The sequence below is a fragment of the Python bivittatus genome, unplaced genomic scaffold, assembly GCF_059951505.1.
Source record: "Python bivittatus isolate LINGU-HERP-01145 unplaced genomic scaffold, Pbiv_v1 ctg000220_np1212, whole genome shotgun sequence".
In the NCBI taxonomy this organism is placed as follows: Eukaryota; Metazoa; Chordata; class Lepidosauria; order Squamata; family Pythonidae; genus Python; species Python bivittatus.
The window spans coordinates 10936017-10960165 of NW_028277048.1; the positions used below are offsets into that span (position 1 = coordinate 10936017).

Consider the following 24149-nt stretch of genomic DNA (forward strand, 5'->3'; position numbering starts at 1 on the left):
ACTGATTGTTAAGTTGTTTTTTTAGCACCATCATAACTGCAAGCGGTCACTAAATGAGGCAGTCAGTAAGTGAGGGCTACCTGTAAGGTTACCAGCAGCATTCTGATTTCTTTAGGATATGAACAGGCCCAGCAAACATTCTCTGAAATATTTAATGATAGGAGCATCAGGTTGAAGTGAACAGGTTGTCACAGAGCAACAAAAGCTGGGTTGCAAATGGTTCTTGTGAAGCTTTACAGGCTGAGGGAAGCATTTTTCAGGGCTTGATACAATATTCTTTCCTCTGTACTTTCGTAGGGGTACATATTCTAAAACTCTAGCCAGTGAGTGCACCTGCCCATGCAGATTCAGGGAAGTAGAAACAGCTCACCATGTGCTACTATATTATAATCTCCATAGAGGCATTCTGAATACTTAGATCTTACCCTTGCTGTGTCAATACCCAGGAAGGATGGATAATTATTATGTGAACTTCCTTCTCTTGGATATGAAATTCTCTGTCATCCATATGGTAGCTATTTTATTGCAGTGAAAATGAAGCAACAGCTGATACATGTCTCAATGCTGTCGGTTTTCCTTTTTGTTTTGTGTAATTTCCTGATTGTTGATTGAAATAAAATTGATTGATCAATGGGGGTATTATGTAGTCTGAGGAATGAATGTCAAAAGTGAAAATGGCTGTGCATGGTTCTGCAAACTTTGTTGTATGGAAATAACTGATTATGACATAAGAGGTGTAGTAACATAAAAATATGTTGATTATAATGAGAATGGATATTTAAGAAGTGTGTATGATATGAAATAATAAAACAGGGTCAAGAATGAATGGGTGATGAATGACTGTAGATTGAATACAAAAGTGAATGATAAGAATGTGAGAAGTACGTTGAAGTGGTTAATCATATAGAGAGAAGGTTTGAATTAGGTTTGAAATGCATAATAAATATATGAAAGAACAGTGAATAGCTTGAGAGGATGCGTAGACTGAGAAAGTCATGGTCCTGCTAAAATCCCCAGAAAGAGAGAAATGAGAAGTTCAAAGAGCAAAAGGTGGAAATATTACAAGATAGAAAAGTACGAGAGGCATAATAGACGGTGTAAAAACTTGATATTTCCCTTTTTCTTATCTCCTGCATTTAATTTCTTTTGACCATTATTTCCCTCTTTTCTTTTTATATTTTGCATAATGTTTCCACAAAAAGGCAATAACAGGATTGATATGTATGCTGCCCATTGTTATATTCTGTGCCTTGTTTTTTTGTTTTGGTGCTTTCGAGTAATTGTTGACTCCTGGCGACTGCCTGGACTAGTCCCTGGAGTTGAAGCCTGGTTGAATATAGCAGTGTGAGCTTTTCGAGCTGCATAACCTTTGTTATGACCCTTCCATTTCCTCATCTTTTTAGGGCCCTTTCAATGGTATTTCCATCCCAGCAGAAAAACATGACAGACGGCTGGGTGGATTGTCCTTCCTTAGGCCCTGGCTGGCAGCGTCGTGAAGTCTTGCGCAAAAGTGGAACAAGGAGCGGACTGTCAGACACTTATTATATAAGGTAATTCTGTTTGGGATCACATCTGGAAAAGGGTGCTGGAATTGTTGTAGGAGGAACCCTCAATCTCTAAAGGGCCTTATCCCTAAGCAAAGCTTTCAATCTTTTCCAAATTATTTGTTTGGTAATCTTTGAAGGGAAGAAACATTCTGGAGTTTCATGGCTGCTCAGTTTATTCAGGGCAACAATTGTCAGGTCTGTTTCCAAACATTTGTTTATTCCATTCAGTGGAAATACTATTGTCAATTATCACTATGAATTCTTGATCTTGCTTGTTTTTTCTGCTTTATCTAAGGATGTCATATCCATGAGCTTTCCAGAAATTCTACAAGCAGTTAATTGGAACTGGAACAATATAGCATCAATGAACTTGTGTTCTGAACTCCCGTACTTCTTTGGCTTAGAATGTACTAGGTTGACCCTTGATAATTATTATTCTGCCTTGTTCTGCCTACTCTGTATGGAGGATATGCTTACCAATAGAATTGTTGTAAGGATTACTGAGAGATTGCATGTAAACATTCTACAGAAGTGCTACTATAGTTATTTTAATTTATCCCATATTTGCCAAGAATGTCAGTCACATTAAAAACAAAAGTACAACATATTTTTTAAAAATAATTTTATTAAAGATAATTGCAATAGTAAAAACTAATACAAACTAAAAGAAGGAAGGAAGGAAGGAAGGAAGGAAGGAAGGAAGGAAGGAAGGAAGGAAGGAAGGAAGGAAGGAAGGAAGGAAGGAAGGAAGGAAATATATAAAGAAGTGACTTCCAATCTTCAAGTATAAACAGTTTTAGTAACTGTTCACCTCTTCTTAATTTACAACCAATGATCTCTTCATCCCATGTCCCATCTCTTATCTATAAACAAATCCATAAACATCATCATTTCAGTCCTGGTATCAGCAAAAGTCCATTAAGGGTTGCCAGAAATAACAAATCTATTTTACCCTTGATCAAATAAACCAACTTTATACTCCTTCCTTTTACTTCTAATTATCTTAATCTTTAGTCCATTCAAATAATGTCGTAGAACTTGATTTCTTTTCATTTCTTTTTTACCCCTTCTCACAAGATTCATCCAAGCTTTAACAAACCTCTTTTGTAAATCCAATATAAAAGAATTATCTAGGCCACTCTCTTGGTTTATTATTTGTAATTCCCTTAAAGCATCAACTGATTTCTTTTGTATGTCCAATGAAACTTCTTTTTCCGTGTCATTCTTGTAGCCTGTCATCTGTAGATCCAACTCAATCTCTGTCTTGTCAGATAAAACTTGTTCCACTTCTGCCATTTCTCCCAAAATATCTTTTGGATGCAGTCTATCCATAGAAGCCAACATTTTGACATTGTTGATATTAACTTCTGATTCCATTTTTCAGAAGTATCCTTCATTATTTCCAATGTTATGTTTTGTATCACTCTGTAGCTGTTAATCAAGTTTATGTATTCTTCTCCTTTAATTAAAATCTTTAGTTTCCTCTAGTTTCCAATTTTTAAAATTGTTTATCTCCTATATGTCTTAGAAAAAATTTAGAACAAGTCGACTTTCCCATGGGAAGGATTCTTTATAATTAATTCCAAAATCTTATTTCAAATTTATCCATTTATAACTTTCTAAAATCTAGGTCTTAATTAGCTTTTTGCTGTTTATTTTAAATTTTTAAAAATTCTTAAGCTTATAGTTAAAATTTTCTTTCATTAAGGATTGAAGGCAGACTCACCTGGTGTTTTCAGACTTGTGGATCCAAAGATTTCTAATAGCTGAAAAGTAGTTAATAAGCAATTTCTAAATGTGATTAGAAAAGGAAATATGCAAGCTTAAAAGCTAAATATGCTTTTAAAGGCACCGACCGCAGTTTGAGCAAGATAGCTATTCCCTTGTCTCCCAGTGCTCAAAACCCACCAGAGGCAACTCTGTTATGGTCTCTTTATGAGGAGCAACTGTCGTTAGCACTTGTGGGCCATCTCCTGTCCTCTCTTTGTCTGGAGAGGTTTGAAGAGCTGGTCTACTCACCAGTTCTTTGTTCTTCATTGCAGTCATCAGCTCTGCTTTTCACAGAACCATCTTCAGTCCATCATTTCTTCCCCTGGAAGTCCAAGTACAACATAATTAAGAATATGTTAATTTGTCTAGTGATTGGTTTATCCTGGTTCTTGACATTCAGTGATATAGCCTGGGTACCAGCCTCTTCTACTAGAGAGTCAGGCTGTTGATAAAGAATACAAACCTGCAGATCAACTCTCTTCTACCTTTATGTCCATCATCACCACTGAGAAAAATAGTCAGATAAAGATAGATCCAAGCAGGAAATATTTGCACATTATATTAAGGCTATGCATTCCCTTAAGTTTATCTTGACTCCTGGAAACTTCATGAACATGTCAAGTTTTCTATGCAACAATATGGGGACACCCTTCTTCCAAAAAGTTTTAACATCTCAATCTATTGTATTTGTTGGTGATCTCCCATCCAAGTACCAATCAGACCCAAACCTGCTCAGCTTTTGAACCCAGACGAGGTCAGCCAAATACAGCTGGGCATGACAACCACATAAGAGACTTCTAACCAGGGGGAGGGCAGAAAAAGTGGGGATAGAGAAAAGGTCCATAATTTTATTTTATTTTTTCTACTGTACCTTCTGTGCTCTTAAGCAACTAAAGGTTCTTAAAGTCTGTGGGGATAGGAGATGATTTTTGAAGGCCAAATGAATTCTGCAAATAGGTAACATTAGCAGATGGTTTCTAGTATTACTTCTTTGGGAATAATAAGGCAGAACTCTTGGTTACTATTGCTAAGATGTTACGTGTCCTGCTTCCCATACTGCCTGAAATTTCATACAAGTTTCTAACAAAGAACTTGCTTCATTCTTAGCATCCACATCAGTGGGGTTGGTCTTGTAATGGGTCAAGGAGGCAACAGCAGAAATTGGAAAGCTCCTTAGTGTAAGGTGGCTTTTGAATTCCTTTTGCCTCTATCTATTTGCTCAGATCAGATGTTCTTATTTTCATTGTATTTTTTTCTGAAAGTATCTAACAGTTGCTTCACTTCTTCTCATAGCCCCAGAGGAGAGAAGATCCGCAGCAGAGTGGAGCTGCTGAGACTGCTGGGATGTTCGCGGGACCTGACTGATTTTGATTACAAGAAAGGCATTTTTGTTGAGCCAAGCACAGAGGTACTATTATAGGTAACACTGACTGTGATGGCAGAATTAGCTGCTGTGACTTCTGGTCAGAGTCATGTTGCAATTTTTTTGTCTTACTACCGCCTTCCAATTAATCCCAGACTTTTAAGTACTTTATTTTTCCAAAGCAGGTTTCTTTTATTTATGTATATTTTGTTTACACCCTCCCCTTCCTTTAAGGACCTTAAAGAGGTTTTTTTTCTTATCTTTTGTTCTTCCTACATTTTATTCTCATAACTATTTTGTGACACAATTTAACCTGAGATACAGTGGTTGACCTATGATTACTAGTGAGCTCCTCCAGCTGTACAAGATGACCTTTTTCTATGAACGTCTGTTATCCTTATCTTCTTATGGGGAAGCTCAGCCCAGACTGTGCTTAATTAATTTTGCTGGCAAGTCTACAGTTGTGGTGATCCCTTGGATGGCAGATGCATGAATTCCCACTTTATCTATTAGGTGATTTCCTAAGCTCAGAATAAACTAGACCATAATGCCAGTAGAAACTAAAACTTAACTGCCTGCTTTCTCCTCCTGCAGCCCCTGCCCTCACCACCCCTCTCACCTACTGAAGGAAGCCCTCAGAGGGTAAGTATACAGTCTGCTCAAGCCAGAATAGTGTGACATCTAGATCGGTAGTTTGGATGGCAGTTGGAAGAATGATATGGGAGAAGTGATGGAAAGACATCAGCATGATTTGTTTGCTTGTTTAGAAATTGTCTAGAGTGAGCAATTTGGAAAGCTTTTGGTGAAGCCTCCCAAAAGTACATTCAAAACATGTCCTGTTCATATGGTAAATTAGTTGTGTTCTCTGAGTCTTTAATTTAACAGGTCTTAGTTGCTGCCTATTCTCCGTGGAGGTTAGCCTTGTGAGGTAGTCCAGACAAGAAGCACAACTAGGACTATTATTTCTCTTTATTGTAGGGTTGCATTAACAGAATTTTGCAAGTCTGAAAGTACCCCTCCCATCCTCACTTATACTTTCCGAAAAACTAGGGAAGGTCCCTTCTGAGATGTTTTCGTCACCCCTTCTCCTTCAGACTCAAATTTCATTTATCAGACCATTGTCTAGGTTGCAGTTCTTCCTCCTGTCTCCTAAGGTCATTCCCACATACCATTACAGTGGAAATCAGTGCGATTAAAAGTACAATAAGGGTAGTTGTTTGCCCCTCTTTCCAGGCAAAGCGAGGATTCTAACCCATGGTTTTTCAGGTGTATCCTGCAATGCTGTATTTCAGTGCTTGATGTTAAGAATGAGAAAGTACTTAACAGGTGCCTGGGTGAAGCAGTGTAAAAGCAAATGGACTGGAGAAATGGTGGACTGGCTTGTAGCATTGGTTAATTTCCCTGATTTTCAATCTTTGATAAAACAGATTTTGGAGGATGGAAGGGTTTAGTTCTTAATTGATACATAGGAATCCTGAAGGAATCCTGTCTTTTAATTCAGAAATGGCACTTGGGTGAAGGCGAAGAATGGGTCTCATAGAGCCATTAACTTTGAAGTAAGCTTTTATTTGAAGATAAGAATCCGTTTGTCATGGGCTGAGAGCACATTCTGTTTCTTCCTCCAACAGATCAAAAAGGGTGGTAAAAAGCGCCTATTGCCTCTGGCAGCAGCCACCCCACCACCCAAGAAACCACCTGATTTGCAGGTGTTTCCAGAGCCTCAGCCTTCTCCAGGACAGGAGCTTCTGGACCAGAAACCTCCAAAGTTGGAATTTGAGTTCCCAGTAGAGAACCAAGCCAATATGCAGAGTCAGCAGTCAGAACTTCCTGTTACTGTGGGTCAGCCGGCACCAAAGCCCCGCAAGCGACGTTATCGGAAGCATCTTCCACCCATTCCTTCTCCAGGAAAAACAGAAGATGTGACATTGCAGGAGAGCAAACCAGAGGAAGCTATAGCGTGAGCAGCTCCCTTGTCCCATTAGCAGCAGATAGTTGTCCTCTCTTAGCCTCCTTACATATCATGGAAGCCCTCAAATCACGGACACTTATAATTAATCTGAAAGAATAGGAGTTGCCAATTGATGGATGATGTTTATTTTCCTTAAATTTACACAAAAAGTAAATCCCATAAATTCAGATATAAATTTTGATAGTGTGAGCTGTTGCTCTCTATTCAAAAATCTGATAATGTGACTGTTCTAGCTAAGCCATTAACTAGCCAAATGCAGAACACACTTCAGAGTTTTTGAAATGTCATCATCAAACTTCCCTGGAATAAGTGTCTCCTGGGTTTTAAATGTACGGTATCTTTAAATTATATTCTAAGGCAAAGAGGTTCCTTCTGTCTTTTAACAAAACATAAGTCTATTACAGATTAAAACAGACTAAAATTGAATTTAAAAAATTATGAAGTCATGCTAGCAAAGCTAATAATTTGATCAAAACACTGACATTTCTATATCAGGGCTTAGAAAAATCTTACCAGGTTTATCTGAGCTACAGGTAGTCTTTGGATTACGACAATAATTGGGACCGGAATTTCCGTTGCTAAGGAATGCAGTCGTAAAGCGTGACGTCATGTGACCACATTGCTTAGTGACAGCAATCCCGGATGCCTTTATAACCCTAGGACCGCAGAGGTCATTAGCCAAGGACCTCACATAACCACGACGTGGGAAGAAGCAGGAGTCCCAGGCGAGCAGGCTGGTGGACGAGAGCTGCGGGTGAGAGCTACAGGCAGTCGGGCAGGTGCTACAGGCAGGTGCTGTGGAACATGGGTGGGTGGGCAGATGCTACAAGCAAGCTGTATGGAGCACGTGTGGGTGGGAGTCACAGGCAGGGGGGCGAAAAAGCAGCAGGAGCGATTTGCGACCTCCTGGCTTCCCCATTGACTTTGCTTGTGGGAAGCCGGCAGGGAAGGTTGCAAATGGCAATCACATGACCACGGGATGCTGCAACAGTTGTAATTGTAAGCTGGTTGCCAAGTGCCCGAATCGCAATCACTTGACTACGGGGATGCTGCGACGGCCGCAACTTTGTGGACCAATCTAAGTTCCTCTCATTCATTGCCACCATAACTTGAACAGTCACTGAACAAAGTGGTTGTAACCCAAGGACTACCTGTACATGAGAGGGAATAAGCTTCCTGTTTCAAACAACTGAAATGGTTCTGCATAAATTTCTTTTCATACTTTTTCTGATAAAATTATTCATTATTAATTTCCTGTGTATGACAGATAAAATGAAAGAACATTATCTTCTTTCCCAAATGGTGCAAGCTTCTTGTGACAATTTTTTTAAATCAGTGCATACATTCTTGAGTTAGATTAATGTTGGTAAAAGCATACTCCCCAAACTTTGAGATCTCTGTGCATTGTTTTCCATCATTCTTTTTAATGACTTTCTGTTACTTTCTGGAGGCCTGCTATTCAGGAATTAATTACGAATTAATAACTTTGATGGTCTATATTTATGGTCTTTCCTAGCTGTGGGTCAACTCACATGGCAATACTGGATACGAAGTAATGGAATATAGGATGGTTTATGTAAGGTTATATAGGGTCACCTTCTTCTCAGAAGCCTTTTCTGAACATCATTTAATCTATATGACAAAATAATATCTTCTTATAATTATATCCTTATAATTTGCTCTTTTCTTACCATCCTGTAAATAAATGAAAAAAAAATACTCATTTCAGGCATCTATAGAGGTTATATCAACATTCATATTTACAGAACAGGAGTGGATTTGTCCTTTCAGAGTTGTACAGCAATTCTTTTAGTTGCATAATTATGGGTATGATGACAGATTCCATATGCTAGGGATATAACCTAGGCTAACATGCACAATGTTAACAAACAACAATCATGGCATCATATTGACAACCCTATGAATTTATGGATGAAATGGGACCATAAGGTCAAGTCAAACTTTGTGACTCTGTGGTCAAGCTTCCAAATTACATATTTAAAAGCTAGAGGCTTATAGTTACCCCTGATCAGTTTGTGAGATATCTGTTAAATACAAAGCAGTTATTTCATTTATTAATCTCAGTTTAAAATCAAAGGAAGTTTAATTGTTTTCAAAGCAACTTGCTGTTCATTTTAAGAAAATAAGACATTCATGTGCATTATTTTGAAAATCATGCAGATAATGATTTTGTCTTCATCTTTCATTCTGATAAAAATAGTTACTTTATACCTATCTGAACAGACATAGTGTGTTCACCATCTTAAACAGCCTTTCAACAATTGTCCAGTTATCCAGCTCTGAAGATGAGTAGAGAATGGTATAATTCTGGACCCTAATAGTTGGGTGTATACTTACATGAATCTCTGACTATAACTATTTTCTCTCCCTTTGTAAAGAGTTACAAGTACCTGTGCCTGTACCGTGGTTCTCATTAAAAGCTTCAGAACTGTATAGGCTGCTTGTCTTTTTCCTTAATACTCTCTTAATGAGCCTCTTTCCAGGAAGGGTACAAAAATAAAGCACAAATACACTTTGCATACTGTTTTCAGAAATATACACTCTTTTTCTTTTTCTTTTCTTTTTAGCAATATTGTTCTCAAGTATTGGTTTTAAGATAGGCTGGAGACTCCATGCAATTGTTGTGTCTGTTCTGTGGTGTTCGTTCTGGTAGATTTTGAAGAAACGTATAGCAGCTTTGAGAAGATTGAAGAATATATCATATGCACACACTAGATTAAATTCTGTCATACATTTGTATAGTATGAAGACAGAAAGAATAGAGTTTAGGCAAGGAATGTTGTGACTGAGAGAAGATCAGTATTTGAGTCAGATAATCTCCAATAATTAAATAGTTCTCAAGGTATATAAGTATTAAAAACAGGTATTTAGTTGGGTTGTGTGGATATATTAATGTTAAGTGTTGGGCATCTAATTTAATACAGGTGGTCCTCGTTAAATGACCACTCATTCAGTGACCATTCAAATTTACGATAGCGTTGAACAAGTGGTAGTTACAACCAGTCCTCATACTTATGGCCAGCACAGCGTCCCCGTGGTCACGTGATCGTGATCCAGCTACTTGACACCCTGCTCATAATTACGATGTCATAGTGTCCCGTGATCATGATTTATGACCTTCCCTGTCGGCTTCCAACAAGCAAAGTCAATGGAGAAGCTGACAGGAAGTCAGAAGCTGTGGTCACATGAGGTCCTCACTTAACGACCCACACAGTCCTCTCTTAACGATGGCAACTGGGACTGCCAGAACAGCCATTGCTAAGTGGCACGGTTGTGTGGTTTTTTGACTTATGACCATGTCGCTTAACGATGGAGTTTCTGGTGCCAATTAGCATTGTTAAGCGAGGACTATCTGTAAGTATCATGAAAATGAACCTCTTTATTTTTTTATTGATCATTATAGAATATGTTCTTATTAGGATAAATGTATGTTACCCTACTCATAAAGAAGTGCTGTATCTAGAATTTTGTAAAAGGTGTTTATCAGTTGAAAGAACAATTATGCTAAGACAACTTTAATTGTTTTTGTGTTGCCTTTGGTTTGAGCAAGGATACTTTTTTTTGAAAGTAGATGTACAGCAGTTGATCTATCTGTAAAACATGGATTTGCTTTGTTTTCAGCTTGCAGTTTATACAAAAGTTACTTCTTTCAAGTCTGATATATTTTTTTGGAACCCGGAAATAGTATAAAACTAATCTTGCAAATTAGGCTTTATAAAACTTTTCTTTCCTAAGGATAAATGTAAAGATTTGAAATACGTTGGGCTATTCATTTGACAAAAATTAATGAATATTTCTGTACTTGTTAGCTTTCTGTTTATGAATTATTAGAACCTCTATCCTTCCCCTTTATTTGAAATTGTAACTTTAGGCAAGAGCAGTGAAGCCAAAATGAAACAGGGAAGCTTGGAATGGATGCAGTTTGCTAAATACTTTTTACTTTCACATGATTTTCATGAAGATAAGATGACTCTTGAGCTTTGGAAGTCTTTTTCGGGTGAAAATTGGGTAGAAATGCTTGGAATCCTACTTCAGTAGCCTGTCACATTCTCCTTGTGTGTGTAAATGTGTGCCTTTTGAGCAAATTCAAAACTTAAATCTCAATATTCAGTCTCTGCTGGGAGTCTTAATGTTCAAGGCTTAGCATGTGGTATCTTCTGGTAGCATGGCATGTTCATAACATGGTTTCATAGTTACTGTAGATACCTGGGAGGACAGGCCTCCATCCTGACCTAAGTTACTTCATCTGCCTAGCCACATTCCCTTGACCTGGAGATCTTCAATGAACTGCGCTACTTAGTTAGTAGTAGCCAGAGGTTGATTACAAGGAAAATCAGAAATTGGACCAAAAATGTTGCTGGGTTAATTGTTAGCGCCATATGATCACCATGTTATTGCTGTTCCTGATAATACAGCTGAACATGGTTATGTTGTGGAGATCTTTTGAAAGCAGTTTTGAAAAAATATCTTGGAATGATAAAGCAGGTTGCAATAAGGAAATGGATAAGAAAGAATTATGAGGTGGGTGAAAAGGAATGATTCTGCCCATTTCTTCTTCCAGATGCTGTGCCAGCTGTCAGGGACAGTTCCCAGAAGTGATGCTGCCATCTCAGAGACGTTGTCGGTGGCTCTGCCCAGACTGCAGAGGTTAGTACTTGAAGTGATGAGATGCATGGGTTTGTTTTATTAGTGCTGTGCTGAAATGGTAGATTACTTACATTCCACTAAAGCAAGTAAAGGGTTAACTGGCCATTTCCTTGTAGGAAGTGTGGAGAGGGAGAAAGCTAGGAGAACTTGGAGAGTTGAGAAGGCAGGCAGTAACATCACAACGGTAACAGGCAGAGGAAAGTGTGGTGGAAATCCGGGGGTGGACCAGGCTTGGGGACACCTGGTCCAATATTTGAAAGTGTTCCCACTGTCTGGCCTTTGGCTTCTACCCTCAATGCCTGGTCATCAGATCCTCAATAGCTCTCTGCTCTGGCTACTGCTGTTGAACCCCAAATCAGCGTGTAACAAGGCTGCCCTCATTCATGATTTTATCATGGGTGAGTGCACCAATCTAGCGTGCCTGAGATTTGGGTGGGCTCAGAGGGGTGTTCACTTCTCTTGGAATTATGCTTACCTGGGTTTTGGGTTTTGCATTAATCAAGATCCAGGAGAGGATGAAGTCGGGGGGCTGTTGTCATCCATGAGTTTTTGAAGGCTCTCAGAGGCTCTGCTCTGCAGATAACTGAATGTGAGGCACTCTGGTTGAAGTTGGGCTCTAGGGAATAGCTGCTGTATTGCCCTCTCTGCTGCCCAGCAGCTTCTATTCCTGAGCTACTGGATTCTGTCACTGGGCTGATGTTGGAGTCCCCCAAGTTACTGGTGCTTGGGGATTTCAATTTGCCACATGGTGATGTTGTGTCCAGGGCAGCTCAGGAGTTGATGGTGTCCATGGCATCCATTGACCTGTCCCAAGTCCTCACTGGTCTGATGCATACTGGTGACTACACATTAGATCAGGCTTTTGTCTCAGGGCAGTTGTGACATGATCTGGTAGTGAATGACATTGACATCAGTCTGTTGTCATGGAGAGTTCACTCTCTGATTGTCTCCAGGCTTTGTTACCCTTTCCCACAGGGACACAGGAACTGTTTGATTGGCCCGCCCCAGGTGACTGATGAATCCAGTGGATTTCCAGAAGGAGCTAGGGGGTTTCCCTGAGGATCTGATGGGTGGCTTGACCAAAGCCTTAGTCACTGCTTGGAGTAGGCAGGTGGCTGAGGCTTTGGACTGCATTGCTCCTCTGTGACCTCTCCATGTGTGCCTCTCCCGCTTTGCAAGCTTCACTGGTTACCAGTATGCTTCCAGGTAGGATTCAAGGTGCTAGTTATGACTTATAAAGCTCTACAGGGCATAGGGCCTGGTCTATCTGAGGGGTTGCCTATCTTCTGTGCCTAGCTGGTATGAGCCGGCAGGATTGGCATGCTCTGGGTTCCTTCAATTAAACAGTGTCATTTATCAGGATCCAGGAAGCATACCTTCTCTGTTGCAGTGTCTGCTTTCTGGAATGAGGTTCTCCCTGAGATTTTTATGGCTCCCACCCTGATGGCATTCTGGAAAGCTTTAAAGACTTGGCTGTTCTCCCAGGCTTGGGTTAGGGTGGTTGATATCCCTGTTGGATATGTTTGCATGTGTGGGTCTTGTTGGCTGGACTTGCCATTTTGTTCTTTGTTCTTTTACTTTTTTTAATAATTCTATTTATATTGTATCTTTTATCTTGTGCCACCTGTTTGGAGTTGGGCAGTGCCTAAACTGAAAAATTAAATTAAATTAAAATAAAATAAAATAAAATAAAATAAATTAACCTAAAATCTCAAAGAAAGGATGCAGTGCAAGTCGTTTGCAAACTATCTGGATGCACTTTTTGAAATTATGTGAAATGGTCAGAACCTAGTCCATTAAATTATTCCCCTTATCTGCCATTCTTCCAAAAGCTTTTACCCATGACATTTCAGTATCTGAAATGAGGACTATGAGGAAAGGACTAATTTTCATCCTTCATTACTAGCATATAGAGATGCAGAGGCCAATTTTAAGCCCTGATGTAACAGCAGAGCACCTCTTTTTTTCTCATATGACTCAATGAGTGTCTGGTTGCTAATTAATATCTAGGAGGAAAGGGGAGATACTGTTGCGACAAAGATGAAAATGATACCCTTGACAATGAATGATATAGCCATTGTTAGACAAAGATTCCAAGACCACATCTTGAAAGCTATTGTAAGGATGGATGCTTTGCTTTTATTTCATCAACGGTGATGTGGTTTCAGGGGAGCTGTACCAGAGATTACTGGATGTGAGATCCTGTTTGTGAATTTGGGCACTAGGGATCAGTTGGGATTGCTGCTACTAAATCAGCTTTCCTGCTGCATAGAGGCTATGCTGTCAGAGTTAGTAGTGGAATTTCCTTCAACCTGTTTTCTCCGGGGGTGGAGGTGGAGGTGGCTCAGGAGTTTATGGGCACTATGGCAACCATGGACCTGACTCAAATCATTGAAAGCCTGATGCACAGAGGAGGTCATGTTAAATCTGGATTTTGTCTCAGGGCAGTAGTGACATGATTTGGATATGGGAATAATTAACATTAGTCCTTTGTCATGGTCAGATGACCCTTTGATTGCTTTAGAGTTCTCCACTAGTGCTCTCTGCCACAGGGACCCTGTTGGGCTCCAGAGGGAACTTGGGGTTGTCCCTGGGGCTCTGGTACATGGTTCAACTCAGGCCTTAGTCGTTGCTTGGAATGAAAGAGTGATTATCGCCTTGGATTGGATTGTGCCTTTGAGGCCTCTCCCTGCCTGTGGTTCCTGGGGAGTCCCTTGGTTTTCAGAGGAACTATGTGAAGTGAAAGAACAGAAGAGATTCTTAGAGTACTGCTGGAAAAAGCTAAAGAGTGAATCTAACCAAACATGCTCTGAGCTGGACTTCAAATATGCAAGTCCAGTGGAATTCACTGGGAGGAGTTTTTGAGCATCTTGGTCCCAAGGAAACAGGCAGGGTTTTCAAGGCTATCAGTTTGGCTGCTTGTGTTTTAGATCCATGCCCTTCCTGCATGTCAAGTGGGCAGCCATCTAAATTGAAGTAATAAATAAATAAATAAACATCAATAGGAAAGATAAATTCTCTTCCTTCCTCTCATCAGTAAAATATTATTGACCTTAGATTTAAAGGCAAGGCATGAATCTGCAAGCCTTTTTCTGACCAGAGATTCTAGAGTATAAGTGTGCCAGACCATCCATCTGCCTTGCTTTCTCTCGTTGAACTTCTCTAGCTCTCTTTCAGAGAGAGCAATTCTGTAAATTAGAAAGACTGCTGGAGACCTTGCTTTGTTTTCTACTAATCCAAATGTTTACTGCCTGGCTGCTCTTCTGTCTGAGAAGAAGGGCAGCCTGTCATATGTCTGGTTCGCTTACTGTTGTGCCTGGTAACCTTTTGATTGTTTAACTTCTTTTTTACACTGCTGAATTTGTTAGTAGACACCAAGACAATGTTTTTTGTGTGCCTTATTTATTTATTTATTTATTTATTTATTTATTTATTTATTTTGCCTCTTTCAGCTCAGAGAAGAGCTTTTAACAGGGAGCAGAGATATTATAAGGTAAGATCTAAGGCACAGGCACAGTTTCTGTTTTATTTAGAACGTATATTGAAATATATGTGTATAAAAGGTACTGTGCTTAGGTATAAGCCTATACCAAATAAAAATACCACTGCTGACTTACTGTAAGGTACAAGTATGTATGAGAAACCATCATATTATTATCAGTCTGCATTTTTGTGACTGCACCTGTATGTTTGCTATCAGCTTTCCAACTGATGAAAGACAGGTTTTACCCCAGACAGACAGAAAGGCAGGCTGCTTAATGGAAGAGGTGAAAAGCTAAGATTCCACCTCAAATTTGAAATCTGCTTGCTCGTAACTGAAACCTGTTTGCCAGAGCAATTTCAGTGCAAGTTGGCTATATGCTGGAATATATTAGAAGAGGCTTTCCCAATGTGAGACCCTCAGATGCTTTGCCCTTCACTTCCTATCATCAGTAGCCAGCATGCCCAGCCAAACTGGAAGGAGCTCTGTTTTGGATTTAGAGTATTAGAGTATTGGAGAGGTACAGAAGGATGCACCCTATTTATAGATAGCAGTAGGGCTGAAGATTGGGTTTCAAAATGAAAAGATTAATATTTTGTTTGCCTCTTGGAGGGAGAAAGCTCCTAGGACTATGAAAGAATACAAGATGGAGGTATAATAGAAAATAGGGCTTACTGGAGGTTGTGCATAATAGTTGCCTCCATCTGTAGCCAAAATATCCTAAGTAGTGGAGATATTGGCCCAAGATGGTAGGTGGCCAGATCATCATCATCACCATCATTATCATCATCATCTATTAGATTTATATGCCATCTACTCCCAGCTACTCTGGGCAGTTTACAGTTGTTAAAACATTTGATGGCCAATGTCTTGAGTCTAGATAAGCAGGGTTTTTTTTTTTTTTTTTTTTGCAGTTAGATAAGTTGTGGTTAAAAGTTTGGAGTGAACTATCCAGTGTGATGCTTCTGGTGTGGTTGGCCAGATGGGTGAAGTGTGGTGCTTTTGAGGTGATGGGCCCATGGATATTGCTTTCCCTGGAACCTTGTTTATCCCTACCCCTCTGCCCTTGCAGCAAATTGGCTGTGGTGTGTGCCAGGCCTGCCAGATGTCTCAGGACTGCGGCATCTGCAGTGTGTGTGTTCTGCGAGCCAAAAGCCCCAAGCTCCACATTGGCATCAAATGCTTGCTACGCCGATGCTTGAAGATTGTCAAAAAGGTACCATAGGCTGCTTCCTGCTTTTCCTTCCCTTAGTCCTTTTCCATGGTTTGTGCTTTTCCTTGTTTTCTGCTGCTTCTTCCTAGCTGCGCATGGACTTGGAGTTGTTTTAAGCTTTAACAATTACTTCTCCCCCGCCCCCCTTCTCGTTTGCAGGGCCTTGAGTGCGGCATGTGTCAGGCCTGCAAGATAACTGAGGACTGTGGGACCTGTGTTATCTGTTTGCGGAGGCAGAGACCTGGCATAAAACGTCAGTGGAAATGTCTCAAGCGCCGCTGTCTCAAACGCAAGGTGTGTGCTTGATTTAACTGGTTTTGAACTTCTTTAAAGGGAGGGATCAAAGCAGAAGGGATATGAAAGAAAGAGAAAGTAGCACCTGCTCTTTTCATTTGGGGAGGAGTCGTCTTTGGCAAAGTGAAGTAAAAAATTCAAGGTACGACTAAAGGTGTATCTTAGAGGAAAGTTCCAAGGTTTATATTTCTAATATACCATAGAGGCATGGCTTAAAACAAAAAAGCAAATGGGAAACCTTTAGCTTGATGTGAAGTTCTGAGTACTTGTAAAGCAATAAGTAGAGTTTATTACAGAGCAGAATAGTTAACTGTCATTTTCTCCTTTTCTGTTATGTGATTTTGACATCTTTCTTGTGTGGATGATGATTATGTCAGTTTCTTTAAAAGATATAAATCCTGTTTTTCCTTGATGGAAAAAAATGGCTGACAAACTTACCTTGAGTTCCAAACTTCGGGTCCCCCCCCCCCCAATTCTGCTTGTGCAGAGTGGCACTTGAATGTTTTTCTGTCTAGTGCCAGATCATCTCACAAAAGCCATGCTGGGCACCTCTCAGTTTCTAGCCAGGATGCTTTCTTTGCTTTTAATAACCTGCTCAGAGTAAAAAGAGAAACAGCTCAAGAAGAATATATTCAAAGACTGATAAAATATAGCACTCCTTTTGTTTGTCTTGAGTATTGTGCTTCTAGATCCAGGTTGAGAGCATCTTGAAGTACAGAACAGTCACCCCCGGGTCTTTTGGAACTGTAATCCTGGAAAATAGATAGGGCCATATTATTTGAAGTAGCAAGAAATTGGCAACATGGTTCATCCAATTTGACATTCCAAGTTTGAAAATCTCTTACACACTTACATTTTCTCATAGACTGTCTTGTCTGTGTATCTTTTTCATGCAGTAGCCCTTTGTATAAGCTAAACATGACTATTCTGGGTAATCTATCGGACATTTTTTTTCTTCCTCAGTATTAGTCTCCAGTAATGGTTAGAGAATTTTATTTTTTCTTTGTCTGATAGTTATTTATAGGTTCTTGATAAAGATGGGACACACAATAGTGGGGCTATTGATTATACAGCTATCCTCCATATATTTATATAGTTTATAACAAGCTGCCTATTTCATGGGATGAATATAACATTTTGGTAAATATTAAATGAATAAATGTTCATCTATATTCTTCCATGGAGGATTGCATCTCAGTATGATTAAATACACGTCTTTTCTTCTGATCAAAAAATGTTTTGAATGCCAGTGATAAGATTTTTGTTAAAAAAAATTACCTTCTTTTGTTCATCGTTCCCTTAATCTTCTCCAGTATTGTGACATTTACGTTGAAGTGGAATGACCAGCATCATGTACCAGTGCTCCAGTTGTAGAATTCCCTTACTTTAGTTGTTTTGTCTTTCTGCCTTCAGACAACTTATCTCACAATGATTTCTCTGTTGAGTCAGTTCATGAGAAATAACTAACTGCTTTAGGACATCTTGCCCTGTGCAAACTGAGAAGGTTCATTTCAATTACAAGTTGCAAGAAAAAAAATTGATGTTGGCAAAAGCTTGCCTGCTGGTATTACTCATTGTGTAATCATGTTGAGCTTTCAAGGAATCCTTGTATTCCCTGGAAGTTTTTTTTTTTAAGTGTTAACACCTCTTTTCCTTTCTGTTTCTGGAGGGCTTCCTTAAAAAGTAAACACATTAAGAGCTAAACTGATAATTAATTTCAGTTTGCAAATTCTACTCCAAAGAAGACGTTTTATGCTCATTTGGGTTGTTTTGCATTCCCGATACATAAAGAAATGTAGCCAATGTGAATACCCAAGTAATGTCTAATGCTGATAATCAGTGAGGATCCAGCACAAACATTCTGTGGAAACTGAACGTAGATAAGATTTGGCTACCAATCCTTTTTGATTTTCCCCCCCTAAGCTAGCTATTTTGAAAGAAGGTCCATGAGTTCTTGCTGGCTTATGGAATCAAATGGTCATTTAACTGGAATTCCTAAGCCTTTTAAAGAGAGAAAGATTGAACTTTAGAAAGTCACTTTAGCCTGAAATTAAGACCTGCATATGCTACTATGAGTTAAGTAATGCTTGGAATTCTTCCCGTTAACTTCCATGAAAATATGATGCCATTTAATGAAAGTTGCTAGTCTATATTGATTTATCTCAATTCTTTAATTTTATTTTAAGCAGCAAAAGATGTGATCCTGTAATATGTCCAACTATTATAATTGTGTGTGTACCTTCAAGTCAGTATTGACTCCTGGTGACTGCCTGGACTAGCCCCTACAGTTTTTTTGGCAAGATTTCAGAAGTTTTTGCCATTGCCTTCTTCCTAGGACTGAAAGAGAGTGGCTGGCCCAAAGTCACCTTACTGGCTTTCATGCCTAAGGCAGGACTAGAACTCCCAGTCTCCCGGTTTCTAGCCTAGTACCTTAACCACTGCATCAAACTGGTTCTCAGCTATTATAATATCAGTCCACAGTTTTGTGCATGAAAAGTTAGTGAAGCCAAGCTCAGCCTAGAACAAAATGGTGTTCAATTGTTGCAGGATCCCATACAATTGCTAATATAAAGATTCTACATTATTTTTCTTTGCTGTTTGGAACTCTAACATCTGCTTCTATGGCATGTCATCCTAGGAGTAGCTTTCTAAAAACATCTTAATTCACCTTTATTATGACATGTATGTTTCTTTGTCTATGCTTATTGCCTTTCAGGAATTCTCTCTAGTCTATTTCTGGGCTACTTAGGCGCTGAGACGTTTTCTTTCTATACTGTTGTACGTACTGTTATTTCTAAGTGTAATTTTGTTGGTAATTTGGAATGAACCATATTTGGTTCCTTTAGTGTTAATATAAACTAGATGGGGAATGCTCAGGGATATTTATATTGCAATTCTGAAGGAGAATAGAAGTATATGCTGCTAAGATAGCAGTTAGCTTCCTGAGACTCTTTGCTTTCATTTATAAAGATATGAGTTTCTAGCCTAACTTATACTGAAAAGCATGAAGAGAGAAGTCAGAGAGGGACCTAATTATTCATGAATATTTTATATATAAGGCCTATTTGATTTAATAGAGTTGATTTTCAAGTAAGTAGTAATATAGCTGCAATCTCAATATGGTATCTAGAGGCTGAGGATAAGCTGTTGATGCCTGGTGTATCTTGTTTAGTAACTAGAACATCATAAATAAAGTGGTGCTTAAAAGTTTGTGAACCCTTTCGAATTTTCAACATTTCTGCATAAATATGACCTAAAGTGTGATGTGTTCTCCACATAAGCCCTAAAACTAGATAAAGAGAACCCAGTTAAACAAATGAGTCAAAACATTATACTTATTCATTTATTTATTGAGGAAAATGATCCAAAGCTACATATTTGTGTGTGGTAAAAGTATGTGAGCTTCTAGAATTGTCAGTTCATTTAAAGGGGAAATTAGAGTCAGGTGTTTCAAACAATAGAATGGTAACCAGGTGTGAGTGTGGGAGGCCCTGCCTTATTTAAAGAACAGAATTCTGGGTATTCACTATCAAAGTCTGTTCTTCACAACACAGGAATGTGGAAGTGTGTCATGTCATGAACAAAGGAGAAAACAGTACCCCCTCCAACACTGGCAGGGCAAGCTACTGTATATAAACAGAGAAAAACCCTGCTCTCTTCTAGCACTGAAGATGTTACCTAGTTGGGTAATGAAACGTCTGCAAGAAAACAACCAAGCTCAGAGAACCCCAAGGATTCCACAGTCTTTGCTCTGTATGGAAATGATCAGGAAATGTAAGAATAGTTTTAAATAGAGCATAAAATAATAGTGAAATGGTAGTGCAAGTGTGGATTCTATTTACCTGAATGTGGGTGCATTACTGGCAATACTCACAGCTAGTGAATGCATGCTGTGCTCATGCTTTTATCCTGAAATTGAGATCATTGGTGAAGGACCCCAGTGAATACAGATCCCACAGGAGTGATTCCTAAAAATCCTGTGTATCTGAGGTTTATATTGACCCTGTCATTCTAGCACTAAATGGCTCTTGATCCTTCCAGAAAAAAATCCCACCCAAGAAGGACAGCTGCAGCTCGAAGAAACTTATAGTAGTAAGTACCTGCTGTATGGCCTTCCTGGGGCTTGGCATTTGCTCACTTTCATTCCATTCCATTCCACTCGGCTTTTTTGCTCCTCTGTTCTGTTTGCATGGTTCTCTAGCTCTGTGTATTCCAACATGATTTCTGAATGAATCAGCAGCAAGCGTGGCAAATCAGGAACAATGCTACAGCCTAGCAGACAGGATGATAAAGGGAACTCCTTTCTCCCAAGCAACAGCATCCCTTTTCCTTGTGGATTTCCTAGTTCATGATGCCTGTGCAAATTGGTGACTGGCATGCAGTGAGTCAAAAGGTGGCTGTGTGCATGACTTTCCATCTTTGTTTTTGGGGAGATACCTATGTGGTACGTGCATAGATTTTCTCCTTATCTTGCTGCAACTTGGCCCTGTGTTTCTTGGTTGATCCCAGGAAGCAGCTTCAGCAAAGGATATCTTCACTCCAAAACAACGCGGGCAGAAAAAGCCAACATTAACTACAGTGAGTGGCGCTAGTTCTTCATGCAAATTAAAATTAGAGCTACTGTCCATAGGGATCTGCCTCTCTCTCCACCCGCCACCCCTTAGTTACATATGTTGATCCTGAAAGCAGACCAGTTTATAAGATGGAAATTAAAGGATGGTGATTGCTGGAAGCTAGTGCAATACAGGTAGTCCTCAATTTATAACCATTTGTTTAGCGACCACTTGAGGTTATGCTGGTGCTGAAAAAAGTGACTTACAACCAGTCCTTGCACTTATGACCATTGCAGCATCCCTGTGATCATGTGATCAGAATTCAGGCGCTTGGCAACGGGGATGTATTTACAATCCTGGGGTCACGTGATCGCCATTTGCAACCTTCCCAGCTGGCTTCTGACAAGCAGAATTAATCAGGGAAGCCAGAGTTGCTTAACGACCATGTGATTTGCTTAATGACCACAGCAAAAAAGGTAAAATCAGGCACAGCCACATGCCTCACTTAATGACTGCATCACTTAACAACCAAAGTTCCAGTCCCAATTGTGGTCATAAGTTGAGGATTATTTGTACTGTAATATGATATTTGGACCAAGAAGAGCTTGATTTCTATGTCCTTCTCTGCCTTGGGTCAAGCACATTTCCCTTTCTCTAACTTATTAGATAACATGAGGTTCTTGAGGAATGATGGTACATAAATAATGTTCTAGTGTTTTGGTCTTGAACTTAGAAGTTTTTGTTGCTCCCTCAGCTTTGTGTGTCTTTATCCAATTCCTTTTTTTCCCTCCTCTGCCTGCCAGGATGGGTCCCCTCCTAAGGCCCAGTGGGTCCCAAAGCGACACCACAAGAGGCTGTCAGCTGCACCAGTGGTGCCCACAGTGAGTGTGAGGGTGATGATAAATAATGGTGTAGTGCCTTTGTGCATAATTTTTCAGTCTTGGTTGAATTGAAGTGAAGGAGGTTGCTGCATTAAATGTCAGTATGTGATCACCTAGATTTCCATGCTCTGTTTTGAATATATATTTTTAGGAGAAAAATGGTGGAATCTCCTGTTAGCTAGAGACGATTCATGCATTATTTCAGTCACCCTGGTGATACATGATTCACCAGAATACTGTGATGATGCCATTCACTGTCTTCAAAAGTGCGTGCTGTGGTTCTTTTCAATGGATTTCCATGAAATAATTGAAGGCTTGGAGAATCTGTGGCTTTCTAGATGTGGCAGAACTGAAACTCCCTACAGCCCCAGCCATCGTAGCTAAGAGTGGGGAATTCCTAGAGTTGTAATTTAGGAACAACTGGGGCGTTCTTGGTTCTCCAGCACTGGACAGGGTAAGACTGGCCAACTTCCAGTGGCAAGAATTATTCAATTCAAAAACAAGACAGTGGATCTCTTACTTTAGGGTACATTCCAATAAGTATATCCCCTTGGGGATGGTTCTTTACTCTGCTGACCTGTAAGTACCGGGTAGTTCTGGAGGGACAAGATGGAGAATAAGATCATAGTTAAGGTTGGAGGATCCTTCTTTTCCTATCAAGGAGGTGTACCCCAAATTCTTTCTACAAATTAAATGTGGATGACAGACTTGGTGTCTCGAGCATCTCTGTATATTCAATATATTTTTTGGTACTATGACTTAGAATAATAGAACAGAATGGGATGGAACCTTCTTTATAAACTATAAGACAGCTAGAGTTAGGAAAATGGGTCTCACTTTGTCAGTCCTAGGCCATTATGGAATGCAATATATTGTATATTTTTTGAATGTGCCTTTCTGGAACATTTCCTTCAGCACACTGTTAACCTAATGAAAAGATGGAAGAGCTTTTTTATACAGAAGTTTCAGGCAAGGCCTTTTCCAATATCTTTGAGCATGCTGACTGCCTTCATGCTTTCACTTTCTTTGCTCTCTTCATTTCTTTGGCTGTCAGGATGGGCCTCTTCTAAAGGCTCAGCTGGCCCCAAGCCGCCACCACCAGAGGCACTCTGCTACCACAGTAAGTGGTCCTCATACCTGCTCTTTCAAGGAAATTTGCATAACGGTCTGGGGCTTGGGCTGATTAAATAACATTGAACTACTTTGGGGTAAGGCCCCAATCTATGGAGATAAGGGCTGGTACAGACAGAAATAGCTTACTCCCAGATAAGTACATCAAGGAGTATCTCTCCAAAGGCATAAATGGAGTGCCTTGGAGTATGGTACCTACGCACCTATATAGAAGTAAGCCATAGAGTTGTGTCCAGGCAAGTGATTAAAAAGAGCAAGCAAAACTGTGATAGCACCTGGTCGCTAAAGAGGGCTGCAGTAGTACCTGTGCTACTACATAAGTAAATATCTTTGTTACTGCTATCCAAGAAGGAAGGAAAAATGTTAAAATAAAAAATAAAAGAAAGTGTATAAATTAGAAGAATACAGCCACAGTATTACAAACTAGCACCATATTTGGATATTAGGTTAATATTATAAAGTTAAAAATATAAATTGCCTTACATAAGAACTACATTTTATGTATTTTGGATGAGTAAAACTTAATCACAAAACACGTACTCATTCCAAAAGATAAAATATTTCAGACTCATTTTCTTCCCATGTTCTTCAAAATGTTCAATTAGTAAATCTGGAAACTGGGTGGAACAAAGATCAATGAGGAGCGTTTGAAAATATTTTCTTTCTTTTTCCTAAACTAGCTAGATGTTTAAATATTTTCTTTTAAAGTTATAAAGCTAGTTTCAGCTTATTTTCATTCCTTCTCATTTAATCCTACTGCAATTAATTTTTTTCCTCTTTGCTACTGGATACAATTTTGATAAACTCTCTTTCACTAATATTAAAAAGAAAAATGAATTTGGTTAGCTTGTACAGTAGAAGCTAGGAAAGTCAGCTTAGTCTTACTTCAGTCCTGTCTTCCCGGCCACTTCTTTTGGTTTTGTTCATTTATAGACGCGTCATATGTCTCCACCAAGATTGTAATTTCTGTTTGCTAATTCCATCACTTGTTCTGTGCTGCTTCTTACTCTAGAAATGGAAACCTACCATACAAAGGGATCCTAGAGGCAATCCTATTGTAAGGCGTAGGGTATGTATGCAATAGGGGGAAAATGTATAGCATCCAAGTAGGCTGGTCTGTCTTGAAATTTAATGCTAAATATTTCTGTGGCATAGAGTTTAGGGAAATCCAGAGCCACCTGGACACAGTAATCTTGTATGTTTTCTTGTGAAGGAATTATAAAATAGGGCCATCTCCATATTTATTCTACTTGTGCTACGTATTCCTGCCCCTTCAAAC

General features: G+C 39.4%; 1 protein-coding gene across 13 annotated transcripts in view; it reads left to right on the forward strand.

Moving 5' to 3' along the window:
• LOC103066130 (uncharacterized) overlaps positions 1-24149 on the forward strand; it is an 84517-nt gene that overhangs the window by 29901 nt on the left and 30467 nt on the right. For 4 of the 13 annotated variants that reach the window (XM_088137881.1, XM_088137878.1, XM_088137880.1 and 1 more), the window contains exons 2-14: positions 1404-1550; positions 4611-4725; positions 5275-5322; positions 6309-6637; positions 11232-11317; positions 14770-14810; positions 15871-16014; positions 16171-16305; positions 20347-20397; positions 20815-20883; positions 21662-21739; positions 22794-22859; positions 23883-23939. In XM_088137881.1, coding sequence (XP_087994007.1) covers positions 1414-1550; positions 4611-4725; positions 5275-5322; positions 6309-6637; positions 11232-11317; positions 14770-14810; positions 15871-16014; positions 16171-16305; positions 20347-20397; positions 20815-20883; positions 21662-21739; positions 22794-22859; positions 23883-23939 — 1356 coding nt within the window. In that variant the 5' untranslated portion in view covers positions 1404-1413. The remainder of the gene's footprint in view (positions 1-1403; positions 1551-4610; positions 4726-5274; positions 5323-6308; positions 6638-11231; positions 11318-14769; positions 14811-15870; positions 16015-16170; positions 16306-20346; positions 20398-20814; positions 20884-21661; positions 21740-22793; positions 22860-23882; positions 23940-24149) is intronic. The other 9 variants (XM_088137885.1, XM_088137888.1, XM_088137886.1 and 6 more) reach the window with 7 other exon arrangements.